Source organism: Geotrypetes seraphini, chromosome 6 (genome assembly GCF_902459505.1).
Source record: "Geotrypetes seraphini chromosome 6, aGeoSer1.1, whole genome shotgun sequence".
NCBI lineage: Eukaryota > Metazoa > Chordata > Amphibia > Gymnophiona > Dermophiidae > Geotrypetes > Geotrypetes seraphini.
The window spans coordinates 255,693,040-255,707,146 of record NC_047089.1 but is presented as its reverse complement, the minus strand read 5'-3'; the positions used below and the strand labels follow the sequence as shown (position 1 = coordinate 255,707,146).

Below are 14,107 nucleotides of genomic sequence, written 5' to 3'. Positions count from 1 at the left end.
TGTTACTTTTCTAATTAAAAAAAATCAACGCTCCATAAACCATTAAGGCCCTCTTCTATTAAACAGCGCTGAATGGCCCGCTCTGCTCCCGACGCTCATAGGAACTCCCCGCAGTTTAATAGAAGAGGCCCTAAGCCTTCCATGTTCTGAGGCCTGGTGCACATCAAGACCATTCTTTTCCTTTGCCCAGGTTTCTGCTGGGTCCATCACAGAGGTGCTTCTGCTGTCCCCAGTGAATCAGAGTTGAATGAGATGTAGAACATCTTATCACTTAGTAAAAAGCACTGAATTTTTGGGAAAAGTAATGTATTTAAAAGCTGCTTTCTGCCTTTTACAAGCAGGGGGTATTATTTCACCTTTGTTGACTTGAGCTGGTTCAGTTGACGTCTCAAAGATCAAATAAAAACATTAAGAAACTGTAAATGTTACAAAACTCATTTTACAATCTTTACTATGAAAGTCTCTAGATAAACTGTATTTGTAAGAAATATTTTTCACCCACTGAATGCATTTATGAGAGGGTACTCAGTGGAAGGGGACCCGAATGCAAAACAGAATTCGGTTGTTGTATTGCTATTTGACAATTATGTATGTATATTGTGAACTGCTTAGGTTTAAGCGGGCTAGAAATGTTTTAAATAAATAAAATAAATAAATTCAGAATAGTTTTCAAAGCCTAATATTTCCATATCAATTTCAGATATTTCACCAGCAACAATCGTAAGATACTGAGCTTCATATTAATTGCCAGGACTTCAAGAAGAAGCAGCAGAAATATATTTCAGTTTTCCTAAAGCTTCTCGATGCTCAAAATTCAGCTGGAAGACCTCTTCCACTTTATACAATGCATTGCCTGGGAGTCCAGTTAGCTTAAATGGAAATGCTTAATGCTTAGATAACACAGCAGAGATCAAGATCTCATCCACCCCTGAAAATGCATAGGCTGGCACTACCTACTACAATCTGCTAGAACACAAGACTAGCCATACTGGCTTCATCTAGCTCAGCAACCTGTTTCCACAGTGACCAATCCATGTCAGAAACCCAAATAGTAGCAACATTCCAGAATCTCAAAGAGTAGCAAGATTTTGGAACCCCAAATAGTAACAACATTCCATGTGGAATCCCCAAAGAATAGCAGCATTTCAGAATCTCAACGAATAGCAAGATTCCAGAACCCCAAATAGTAACAACATTCCATGTGGAAACCCCAAAGAATAGCAGCATTTCAGAATCTCAACGAATAGCAAGATTCCAGAACCCCAAATAGTAACAACATTCCATGTGGAATCCCCAAAGAATAGCAGCATTTCAGAATCTCAACGAATAGCAAGATTCCGGAACCCCAAATAGTAACAACATTCCATGTGGAATCCCCAAAGAATAGCAGCATTTCAGAATCTCAACGAATAGCAAGATTCCGGAACCCCAAATAGTAACAACATTCCATGTGGAATCCCCAAAGAATAGCAGCATTTCAGAATCTCAACGAATAGCAAGATTCCGGAACCCCAAATAGTAACAACATTCCATGTGGAATCCCCAAAGAATAGCAGCATTTCAGAATCTCAACGAATAGCAAGATTCCGGAACCCCAAATAGTAACAACATTCCATGTGGAATCCCCAAAGAATAGCAGCATTTCAGAATCTCAACGAATAGCAAGATTCCGGAACCCCAAATAGTAACAACATTCCATGTGGAATCCCCAAAGAATAGCAGCATTTCAGAATCTCAACGAATAGCAAGATTCCGGAACCCCAAATAGTAACAACATTCCATGTGGAATCCCCAAAGAATAGCAGCATTTCAGAATCTCAACGAATAGCAAGATTCCGGAACCCCAAATAGTAACAACATTCCATGTGGAATCCCCAAAGAATAGCAGCATTTCAGAATCTCAACGAATAGCAAGATTCCGGAACCCCAAATAGTAACAACATTCCATGTGGAATCCCCAAAGAATAGCAGCATTTCAGAATCTCAACGAATAGCAAGATTCCGGAACCCCAAGAGTATCGAGATTCTAGGTAGAATCTCAAACAATAACAAGATTTCAAGCAGAATCTCAAGAGTCCCAACATTGCAAGCTACTGATTCCGGGGCAAACAGTGGCTCCCCCCCCCATATAATCTATAAGAACATAAGACTAGCCATACTAGATCAGATCAATGGTCCATCTAGCCAAGGGTCTTGTTTCCACAGTGACCAATTCAGGTCACGAGTACCTGGCAGAAACCCAAAAAGTAGCAGCAGTGGAGAACATTCTTGAAAGTAAGGTAAGCTTGTAATCCACTTCAGTCTAAATGTATGAATATTTACTTATGACCAAACGAAAGCCCAACACGTATGTTCCTCTTAAGGTAACCAATTGAAGTGGGTGGTGGTGCTTCCTTGTAGTCTAGGAGATAAAATTCAACAGCTTGTAGACCAAGTACTGTACTCAATAAAAATCATCATACTCAAAAGGCACAGAATATGTTTGCATCTCTTTTTAAAAAATATATATATTTTCAAACATCTTAATGACTTTGCACTTCCAGAGCAGACAAATCCTTGCTGCTTCTAAGTTAGGGTCACTCCATTATTAAAATAAAAGTCCTATACAAAGAAAAAAAGACTTTATAGGGAAAATTCTAGAAAGATAGGTGTCTAGCTCTTGTCAATCATTCGTAGGCAGCTATTACAGAATTGCGTCTAACTTAAAACTTAGGCATCTGCAATGTAGGCCAGGGTTTGAAAGGCCTACATCAATGATTCCCAACCCTGTCCTGGAGGAACACCAGGCCAATCGGGTTTTCAGGCTAGCCCTAATGAATATGCATGAGAGAGATTTGCATATAATGGAAGTGACAGGCTTGCAAATCTGCTCTATGCATATTTATTAGGGCTAGCCTGAAAACCCAATTGGCCTGGTGGTCCTCCAGGACAGGGTTGGGAACCACTGGCCTATATCAGTGTTTTTCAACCTTTTTTGGGCAAAGGCACACTTGTTTCATGAAAAAAATCACGAGGCACACCGCCATTAGAAAATGTTAAAAAATTTAACTCTGTGCTTATATTGACTATATATAAAGTAATTCTCTTGAATAGGAATCAAATAAACACAAAGAAAGTATTTTATAATGCTGCCACCGCCAACAACACCGTTGGCGGCGGTGGCACTCAAGTGGCTAAAGAGCCGCAGTTTGCCAGCCTAGGGACAACACTGGAGGGTGGCCAGCTGTGCACCCCCTTGGGACGTAAACCCGGGGTGGGGCAGACCGCCCCCCCCCCACCCTGGTATGCCACTGTCTGTACCTCACTCCCTCCCTATGACCAAAAATTCTCCTTTCTTCTATTCCCCGTGTACACAACCATCTCTTTCCCTCCCTTCATCTCTCCAAAGTCCATGCCTTCTGTGTCCAAACACTCATTCCCTCCCCCACCTCAGCATCTCTTTCCCTCCCTTCCTCTCTCCCAAGTCCATGCCTTCTGTGTCCAAACACTCATTCCCTCCACCTCAGCATCTCTTTCCCTCCCTTCCTCTCTCCCAAGTCCATTTCTTCTGTGTCCAAAAACGCATTCTCTCCCCCACCTCAGCATCTTTCCCTCCCTTCCTCTCTCCCAAGTCCATTTCTTCTGTGTCCAAAAACGCATTCCCTCCCCCACCTCAGCATCTCTTTCCCTCCCTTCCTCTCTCCCAAGTCCATTTCTTCTGTGTCCAAAAACGCATTCCCTCCCCCACCTCAGCATCTCTTTCCCTCCCTTCCTTTCTCCCAAGTCCATTTCTTCTGTGTCCAAAAACGCATTCCCTCCCCCACCTCAGCATCTCTTTCCCTCCCTTCCTCTCTCCCAAGTCCATGCCTTCTGTGTCCAAAAACCCATTCCCTCCCCCACCTCAGCATCTCTTTCCCTCCCTTCCTCTCTCCCAAGTTCATGCCTTGTGTCCAAAACGTACTCCCTCCCCCCTTTTGTGTTCCGTGTTTGCCTCCCAGCCCATCTTTGCAACTTTCTCAGCAAAACGAAGCTCAAGCCGCGAGGCTTGTCTTCTGCTTCCTGCCTGCCCTGCCGCGCACAAATAGCCGAACGGAAGTATTCTCCGACGTCAGCGCTGACGTCGGAGGGCAGGCTTTGCTTAAGCCCTCCCTCCGACGTCAGCGCTGACATCGGGGAACACTTGCGATCAGCTATATGTTAGCTGCAGGGCAGGCAGGAACAGAAGACGAGCCTCGCGGCTCGAGATGTATTGAACTCCGCGGGTCCCCCGTCCAGCTCTCTCCTGTCCACGTGGGGCAGACCGCCCCTCTCCCTAGACTGGTGGTACTGCCCTGATGGCGGCCCTGACTGTACGGCACACCAGGCAACATCTCGCGGCACACTAGTGTGCCGCGGAACAGCGGTTGAAAAACACTGGCCTATATAATAGGTGCTTAAGAGAATCACATCTAGTGGCACCGAAGTCCTTCTGCACCCCTAAATATCCGCTTAGAACCGCAAGGCACAGGCGGAATAGAAATCACTAATGTAATGTAATGTAAATATGTCTACTTTGGAGTTAGGCCCTGCTAGGCCTATCTTTTGTAGAAAATTTTTGAGCACCTGACTAAATTAATGTAAACCGTTCTGAGCTCCCTTGGGAGAACGGTATAGAAAATTAAATCAATCAATCGAAGAAGATAGGCGCCTATCACCCAATTAATTTTTTTCAATTATGAGCTTGTTAAAGCGCATAATTGAAGCCAATTTACTAATTACCTTATATACTCGAATATAAACCTAGATTTAGGGCTAAAAAAATTGACCCAAAAATGGGGGTCTCATTTTATATTTGAGTCCTCCCCCCTCTTGAACCCATCACAGGCCTCTCCTCGGGCCTACCTTAAACCCTACTGATCCAGCGGTGAGCCAGGCTGGCAAGAGCGATCCTCCTATGCTCCTGCCTTATGCAGTTTCACTGCTCAAAATGGTTGGCACAGGTTTATTTATTTGGATTTATTAACTGCCTTTTAATGAAGAGATTCACCCTAGCGTCACAAGGAGCATGCTGGGATTGAGGCAGGAGCTCTATCCACTAGGCCACATCTCCACTCCACAGTAATCTTGTGAGACTGCCATGAGTTTGCTTTATATTCAAGTCAACCTTTCTTCCTCCTTTGTGAGGGAATGGGTTTATATTCGAGTATATACAGTAAGTTAGGCACCTTTTCTTCATGCACTTATCTTTAGATGCCTCTTATAGTTTCCCCCTTTGGCAGCTGCCAGCAACGTTTACCTTGCATATAAGCATATTCATCGGATCCAGAACTGGTGCTTCGCTGGTATTTATGGTGTCCTCGCTCTGAGCCAGATCCTGTCACCAGTGAAATAGGCTGAATAGGTTCTGGGGCTCCGGCTTGCTGGTCTTGGTCCACTAAATTTAAAATGTTTTCAGGTAGGGCTGGGCCTACTGTGATTTTAAGAACGGTTGAATTTGGCTGCGACAACACCACCTGTGAGGGAGTGGGAGTCCCTGTATGTCCAGGTGCTTGGGTATATGTGATACATAATGGATTAATACCAAATGGGGGTTTTGAATGGGCAGCTATTCCTCTTGATGGAGAATTGGAAGATGGAGCAGTCACGGGATACAATGGGTGTTGACTCCGTTGTGATGGTTGACTTGGGTTTGGCGAAGGACTCCTATTTGCTGCTGTGCCAGGTCTTTGAGATGGCTCTACAGTAATTTCTATTTTGTTCATGGAACTTTTGGGCAAGCCAGGCCCATAAGGGAGGTAAGATACCGAGTGGCCTCCCTGTTTTGGATAGTTTGGTGGCGTGTGTGGATACGAATGGGATGGACTAGATGGTGGCATAAAAACCTGTGAAGTCTGGTTTGGCTGAACCTGGTGTTGAGGGGAAACAAAGGAAGGGGAGCACTGAGAAGTGGGTGATGGCTGAAAAGCAGGGATCTGAGTTTGTTTTGGAGAATACTGGGGAGGTTGATAATTCTGAGGCGCATAAACCAAGTGACCATGTGAAGGATAATGCGGAACTGGACCCTGTGGTGTGGAATGCCATTGCGCATTCTGAGGCATTTGTCTTCCTGGAGAACTTTGCGAGGTCTGTCTAATATAGATGGCATTTGGATGCCTATAAAGATTACTTGGACCTTGTGGAAAGATCTGTAAAGCTGGAGGTACATTCGGTCCAGAAGTCATGTTGGGCGACAACTTGACTGTTATAGGCATTGTACCATAGCGAGGTATGGGCATATATAAAGGAGCAGACGTATTCATTCCTGGTTGCAAGGATGTGGGCTGGGGAGGAGGCGTGGGCGTGTTCCGGCCCTGATCATTCCGAAAGAAGGGATTATAGCTTGGAGACGTTGCAACGACTGCAGGAGCGGAGTGTGGCTCCTGAACCAAGCAAATCTGCTGCTTCGCCGTTGTGCACTGTGGATCAATGTGGCCATCACTCGAGCTGTGTACCAGCGCTCGACCTCCATTCACCTGAGTTCCTTCCCCTGACTGGTAGCTACCGGGAGGATGTATACCCAGGTTGATGTGCAAAAAGCGATTCCTAGTAGTTCTGATTTCATCGGAATTGTGGTATTCCATATAGAGATATTTGCTACTCTCCTGAGCAAGGGCCCGGCAGCAAGCTTCAACATTGTTGTTGTTCTAGGGGAGAAGGAGAGAAAGGTTATTGATCTATTCTCAGTGAACGTACTCACTTATAATGCAACTTGACTTCTAAGAAAACACAGCTTGAATATTCATAATGGTAATATTTCTAAGGCAACAAGCATACAATCCAAATCCCAGTTAATTAGTACCAAGTATAATGCCTTAATGTTTCCCATTTAGAATAAATACTTCATTTATAAGGAGGAAAAGGCCGCAGAAGCCGCAGGGAGCAACGCATGGTGGATCCTTCCAAACATCAAACTGGCAAGCATGCATCTGCAATCACATATCCAGACATTCCTTCATCCTTTGCCCTGAGCTCCCTATACCTACTCCCCAAGAGAAAACAGCAAGTCAGAGAGTGAGGGAGACACTGCAAATCCAGTTTACAGTAGCAGTAGTGCAGGTGATGAGAGAAACCTATATTATTCAAACCAAAAACATCTCAACAACTTGATCAAATATCTTGGCCTCACCAAGTCTAATGCCGAGCTTTTGACGTCTAGGCTCAAGCAGTGGAACTTGTTGGATGAAAGAGGAAGCATTGCCAAACTTTTCTCACCTTCTTCACCCATCCAGATGTGACCAGTCTTTTTGAGGCAATCGGAATCGCCTGTAACCCAAAAGAGTGGCATCGACTTCGAAGACCTCTTGAAAACATATTTTTTTCAAGAGGCCTTCAGTTGATGCAACTCCAAATGAGCATATTCATTCATTCGAATGCTGAACAAGCACATGACTGACATATACGAGGTTTTTTTGTATGTGTTTGATTATGAGTATGAGTTTGGATTATGAGTGTATCTTGAGTGTGGATGAGTTAGATCTTATAATGGAGTTCCTTTTATTTTATCTCATGCAATTTATTTTAAGATATATATTTTTATGTACTCCGCTGAGAACTTGTGAAAGCTTTAACGGAATATCAAATGCTAATAAACATAAACATCTCTTCATTGACAACTTCTCTAGGAGCATCAAAGCCGTGCTTGCTCCATAACAGGAACAAGTGCTCATCTCTTCCACTGGCTCACTCAGTTCACCTTTAAGTATGACGACTATAGCTGGGAGATCATTGGAGACTTCAAAATGGTAGCACTCCTAATGCTCTCTCTGCCTTTGGGACAGCAGGGACATAAAGGCGCACTACCATAAGAACAGCCCAGTAGCCCATCAAGCCCAGTAGCCTGTTCTCACAGTGGCCAATCCAGGTCACTAGTACCTGACCAAAACCCAAGGTGTAGCAATATTCCATGCTACCAATACAGGGCAAGCAGTGGTTTCCCCCATGTCTTTCTCAATAACAGACTTTTCCTCCAGGAAATTGTCCAAACCTTTCTTAAAACCAGCTATGCTATCCGCTCTTACCACAACCTCTGGCAATGCGTTCCAGAGCTGAACTATTCTCTGAGTGAAAAAATATTTCCTCCTCTTGGTTTTAAAAGTATTTCCCTGTAACTTCATCGAGTGTCCCCTAGTCTTTGTCATTTTTGACGGAGTGAAAAATCGATCCACTTGTACCCGTTCTACTCCACTCAAAGGTAGGACTGGTCACAGTGGATCGAGTTCTCTTGTAGAGAATTGCAGGATACAAGACACTGGATTGTATTGAAGGATAATCAGATGCAGTGAATATTTATTTAATATAGAATACCATTTATTCAAAAACTCTTGGTCACATCTCTCAGTTTAATAGTCTAGATCCAATTTCACGGTATAATTTCAGATGTTTAGCTTTGTATAATGCAGAGGTGAACAGTGTGGGTTCTATATATTCTTCATTATGTTCCAGTGCTGTAACAAGACAGTTTGTCCCTGTTTGCAATGAAAGTAAATTTTTTTAAGTAAGTGAAAGGTACAAAAGCAAGTTTCAGTTATTTTACACAATGCAGTAACTTGAGCTTCATGGTATGCCTGTGAAAAAGGTGGTAGGTGCAATACAGGGGACATTTCAAAAGGGATGGGATGGAGACCATTCAGAAACAAGAAAGTGGAGGAGGAAATCTTTTTTCTGAAGGGTCCCACAGCAACAAGAGGGCATCCACTACAACTTAAGGGAGGAAGATTTCATGGTGACACCAGGAAATACTTCTTCACCGAACGGGTGATTGATTGATGGAATGATCTTCCCCGCCAGGTGGTCGAGGCCAGTAGCGTGCTCGACTTCAAGAGTCGATGGGACAAACAGGTGAGAGTACTACAGAGTTATGCTCAAATGATAGATACTCCAGGGAAGAAGGGTTCTTGAGTAGGGAGACTAGTTGGGAGGGAGGGTTCTTAAGTGGGCAGACTAGTTGGGAGGGAGGGTTCTTGAGTGGGCAGACTAGTTGGGAGGGAGGGTTCTTGAGTGGGCAGACTAGTTGGGAGGGAGGGTTCTTGAGTGGGCAAACTAGTTGGAAAGGAGGGTTCTTGAGTGGGCAGACTAGTTGGGAAGGAGGGTTCTTGAGTGGGCAGACTAGTTGGGAGGGAGGGTTCTTGAGTGGGCAGACTAGTTGGGAGGGAGGGTTCTTGAGTGGGCAGACTAGTTGGGAGGGAGGGTTCTTGAGTGGGCAGACTAGTTGGGAGGGAGGGTTCTTGAGTGGGCAGACTAGTTGGGAGGGAGGGTTCTTGAGTGGGCAGACTAGTTGGAAAGGAGGGTTCTTGAGTGGGCAGACTAGTTGGGAGGGAGGGTTCTTGAGTGGGCAGACTAGTTGGGAGGGAGGGTTCTTGAGTGGGCAGACTAGTTGGGAGGGAGGGTTCTTGAGTGGCAGACTAGTTGGGAAAGAGGGTTCTTGAGTGGGCAGACTAGTTGGGAGGGAGGGTTCTTGAGTGGGCAGACTAGTTGGGAGGGAGGGTTCTTGAGTGGGCAGACTAGTTGGGAGGGAGGGTTCTTGAGTGGGCAGACTAGTTGGGAAAGAGGGTTCTTGAGTGGGCAGACTAGTTGGGAGGGAGGGTTCTTGAGTGGGCAGACTAGTTGGGAGGGAGGGTTCTTGAGTGGGCAGACTAGTTGGGAGGGAGGGTTCTTGAGTGGGCAGACTAGTTGGGAAGGAGGGTTCTTGAGTGGGCAGACTAGTTGGGAGGGAGGGTTCTTGAGTGGGCAGACTAGTTGGAAAGGAGGGTTCTTGAGTGGGCAGACTAGTTGGGAGGGAGGGTTCTTGAGTGGGCAGACTAGTTGGGAGGGAGGGTTCTTGAGTGGGCAGACTAGTTGGGAGGGAGGGTTCTTGAGTGGGCAGACTAGTTGGGAGGGAGGGTTCTTGAGTGGCAGACTAGTTGGGAAAGAGGGTTCTTGAGTGGGCAGACTAGTTGGGAGGGAGGGTTCTTGAGTGGGCAGACTAGTTGGGAGGGAGGGTTCTTGAGTGGGCAGACTAGTTGGGAGGGAGGGTTCTTGAGTGGGCAGACTTGTTGGGCCGTCGGCCCTTTTCTGCCGTCATATTCTATGTTTCTATGAGACATCACCTATCAGATGCACAGTGGGAGGCCCAAATAAAATCTGACCACCATTTCTTTTCAGGGTAATAATGTGGCTATGAAGCTTCGGAGGAGTATTTCCAACCTGGTCTTGCAAGCAAACCTCTCTCATGCATTTTCACTGTGGATATTATAAAAAACCAGAACTGTTAAGGACATAACACAGTAGAGATGACTGCTCTCTTTCAAGACTAGACTTCAAATTGATATTTAAACATGGCATTTAACTATTTTGATACAAGATTTAAGGACAGCAACACCTTCAATATATTTCAGAAGTAGAGACCTACCGAGATCGCGATGCCATTTTATGCCATTATTTTTAAGCAGCTGATAATGTCACTTACCCCTCCTTTACTAATGCGTAGCGGGGGTTTTAGCGCCAGGAGCAGCGGCAACTGCTCAGACGCTCACAGAATGCCTATGAGCGTCAGCGCAGTTACCGCCGCTGCGGGTGCTAAAACCTGCGCTACAAACCCCCCGCCCTCCTTTACTAACTTTTTTAACAAACTTTAAGGGGAAAAAAGCCTCAGAGTTTAGAACCGTTTGCACAGTTGGTGGGTGCTACACAATTGAGCATAATCTACTTACTTTGCCCCCCCCCCCCATATACTGATATTCTTCTATTTTTTCTTTTCACTGTTAATTGTTTTTTTCTTTTAATTTCCTACAACTACCGTATATACTCAAATATAAACTGGGATTTCTGGGCCCAAAAATTGGCCCAAAAATGGGGGTCCCGGTTTATATTTGGGTCAGCGCTACCCCCTTCCAGAATTATTGCAGGCCGCCGCCAGGCTTTGCACATTGTCCCCCCTCCCTGCCCTGTCCTTGTATCTCCTCTGTCGATCCCTGGTGGTCCAGAGGTGCAGCGGGCAGGAGCGAGCTTTCCGTACTCCTGCCCCGCTGCTAACCCAGTTGGTGGTGGCTGCTGCGAGATCGGGTTTCTTCAGCTGCTAAGCGGCATTGAGCAGCAGCGTGCTTTGTTGAGGCTACTCGGCACTGAGCGGCTTCCTGACTGGCTCCTGCAAATTAAAAGAAAGCCACTCAGCGCTGAGCAGCAGCACCAAAGCGTACACCTGCTCAGTGGCACTCAACGGCTGAAGAAACCTGATCTCAAAGCTGCCACCACCGATCAGGTTAGCAGCAGGGCAGGAGCGCAGAAAGCTTGCTTCTGCCCGCTGCATCTCTGGGCCACCAGGAACCAGCAGAGGAGGTACGAGGACAGGGCAGGGAAGAGAGCAGGGTGCAGAGCCTGGGAGGGAGGGGGAATGGGTGCAGTGCCTGACAGGGGAGGGAGGAAGGGTGCAGTGCTTGACAGAGAAGAAAGGGAGGGAGGGATGGAGGGAAGAGGGCTGGGTGCAATGCCTGACAGGGGAGGGAGGGAAGAGGGCTTGGAGCAGTACCTAACAGGGGAGAAAGGGAAGAGGGCTGGGTGCAGAGCCTGTCAAGGCAGGACACTTGAATATTAAGCCGCCCGACTTATATTCAAGTCAACTATTTTTCTTCCTTTTTAGGGGAAAATGTGGATCTTGACTTATATTTGAGTATATACGGCAATTATGATACTAACTGAATATACCAGCAGAGGCATTGAATGAAAAAGATATACGTGCCAAGTAAATCTCGCCCTGAAGCAGCAGATGAAAGGGGATGATATCTGCAAAACGCTGGTCGCCTGGGCTTCATTCTTAGCGGAATAGGAAACCTTCCGTTTCAACTTCAGTGACACAATAATCCCGCTATCGATTTTACAAGCAAGAATTATACGAGTGGAAAACTGTGTCTAACGAAGAGGATTGCAACAGTGATACAAAGCTGCAAGATAAGTTTAACTTTGTTACAAATATTATAAATGTCACAAAGTTAACTGATTGCTGGTAATTATGTGTTGTGCTGGCCTTCGGCTGCAAGAGGAAAAGATTAAGCACTTAATATAATTAGTTGTAGGAAATTGAAAGAAAAAAATAATTAACAGTGAAAAGTAAAAATAGAATATCATCAGTATATGGGGTTTTTTTTTGCCAGTGACTGCAAAAAGGAGCAAAGTCAGCAGATTATACTGAATTGTGTAGCATGGACCAAGTGTGCAAACGACTAAACTCGGAGGCTTTTTTCCCCTTACATCATTGTTAAGTTTGTTATAACAAGTTAGGTAATAACAAAGTGATATTATCAGCCTAAGGTACTGGGAATTCAGTTCCACGTGCTAGAACATACCTGCAGTACACACTGAGACACCACTCTACTTGGGATCTCCGGGAAGCGTTGCTGGAGGTCATTCAGTATCTGAATGTCCAGCTGCTGGCCACTATGTGCCATACCTGCAGCACTCCCACCCCACAATTCTGTCAGGGTTCAGGTCAGTGGGACCTCCAGTGGTTATGATCTTCAGATCCTTCCAGCATTTTCTATGAAAAATAGACAATGAGTAAGCAAATTTTAGCAGCTCCAAACAAAACCTGTAGATCTGTCTTAAAATTTTCCAAAGTGTTTTAACTCCCACTATTATTTCTATAATGCTACCAGACTATACATTAAACACACAAGAGATGGTCCCTGCTCAAAGAGCTTACACAAAAAATGGTAAATGAAAATATACTGTTCAGGTGGGGAAATACAAAGGGAGAAGTAGAGAGGGACTAAAGAGGGAATGATAAACAAATATGGTACTTTATAAATTGGTAGGGTTAAGACTTTAACGCAGTTTTGAAAAAGTGGGCCTTCAGCCTGGACTTCAATACCGCCAAAGTTGGAGCCCGTCGTACCGAGTCAGGTAGGTTGTTCCAGGCATACGGCACAGCAAGACAGAAGGGACAGTGTAGAGAGCTGGCTGTAGAGAAGGGTACAGACCGTGCCGCTTTCTATGGAGAGGATGCGGTATATCAACTTAAGGTTTAGTTTACAGACAAGAGAGATACTGAGGAGCCACAGAGCAAATACACATGTAGCTTAGTAAAAAGATGTGAAAGCGGATAGGGAGCTAATGAAGCAACTTGAGGGGGGTAATGTGAGTATAATGACCTTGGTAGAATTTGAGGCGTGCAGATTAAATGGGAGAGAGATGGCTTAGCCGAAGACCCATGAGAAGCCCGTTGCAGTAATCTAGGCGAGAGGTGATGAGAGCGTGGATGAGGGTCTAGGCAGCGTGTTCAGAAAGGTGTCAGGTCAAAAGCGCGCCAGGACAAAGGCGCGAGCAGACAATTGAGCGCAGCGTGGAGGTGCGTGCCGAAGAAAATTACTGTTTTTAGGTCTCCGACGGGGGGGGGGGAGGAATACAGATCGCGCCGCGTTGTGGGGGGTTTGGGGGTTCTAACCCCCCAAATTTTACTGAAAACTTCACTTTTTCCCTGTTTTTAGGGAAAAAGTTAAGTTTACAGTAAAATGTGGGGGGTTACAACCCCCCAAACCCCCCACATCGCCGGCGCAATTTGTATTAAGTAAACTAGGGGTGCTCCCCAACAAAAACCCCCGTCGGAGCCCCTAAAAACAGTAATTTTCTTCGGCGCGCGCCTCCGTCTTGCGCTCAGTTGTCGGCGCGCGCCTTTGTCTTCCGTGTTGTTGTCTATGAACCGTTCAGAAAGGAATGTCCGGATTTTAGCGATGTTGTATAGAAAGAAGCGACAAGCTTTGGCTGATCTGTTGGATATGCGAAGAGAAGGAGAAGATGAGTCAAAGATTCTCCCAGGAGAGCTCAGAACAAGCATTTTACCTGTCTGTCCTAGTGGGCTCAGAATGTACCAGGGTGCATTTATTGGGGGGATTAAGTGACTTGCCTAGTCAAAAGGAGCAGCGTAGGTTTGAACCCACAACCTCAGGGTGCTAAGATCTGTGAAAGCCCAGTTTTAAGGCACAAACCAGCAGACTGTGGACTAAATTGGCCCTTTTAAGCAATATCACCTTGTTCCCAAAAGCTGGAAGAGTAAATTATTGCAAATATATGAAGTTTCTTTATAAAACTCTCAAACATTTTGCATTTCAGCATAAAGGGAGTAAACTTCATAAATTTACAT

General features: G+C 45.4%; 1 protein-coding gene across 4 annotated transcripts in view; it reads right to left on the bottom strand.

Annotated features, from left to right (window-relative positions):
- Window positions 1-14,107, bottom strand: part of TAB3 (TGF-beta activated kinase 1 (MAP3K7) binding protein 3) — a 49,276-nt gene that overhangs the window by 17,853 nt on the left and 17,316 nt on the right. For 2 of the 4 annotated variants that reach the window (XM_033949311.1, XM_033949310.1), the window contains 2 exons: window positions 12,419-12,505; window positions 5,255-6,641 (listed from right to left, as the gene is read on the bottom strand). In XM_033949311.1, coding sequence (XP_033805202.1) covers window positions 5,255-6,578 — 1,324 coding nt within the window. In that variant the 5' untranslated portion in view covers window positions 6,579-6,641; window positions 12,419-12,505. Of the gene's footprint in view, window positions 1-5,254; window positions 6,642-12,314; window positions 12,506-14,107 lie in introns of all 4 variants that reach the window. The other 2 variants (XM_033949309.1, XM_033949308.1) reach the window with 1 other exon arrangement.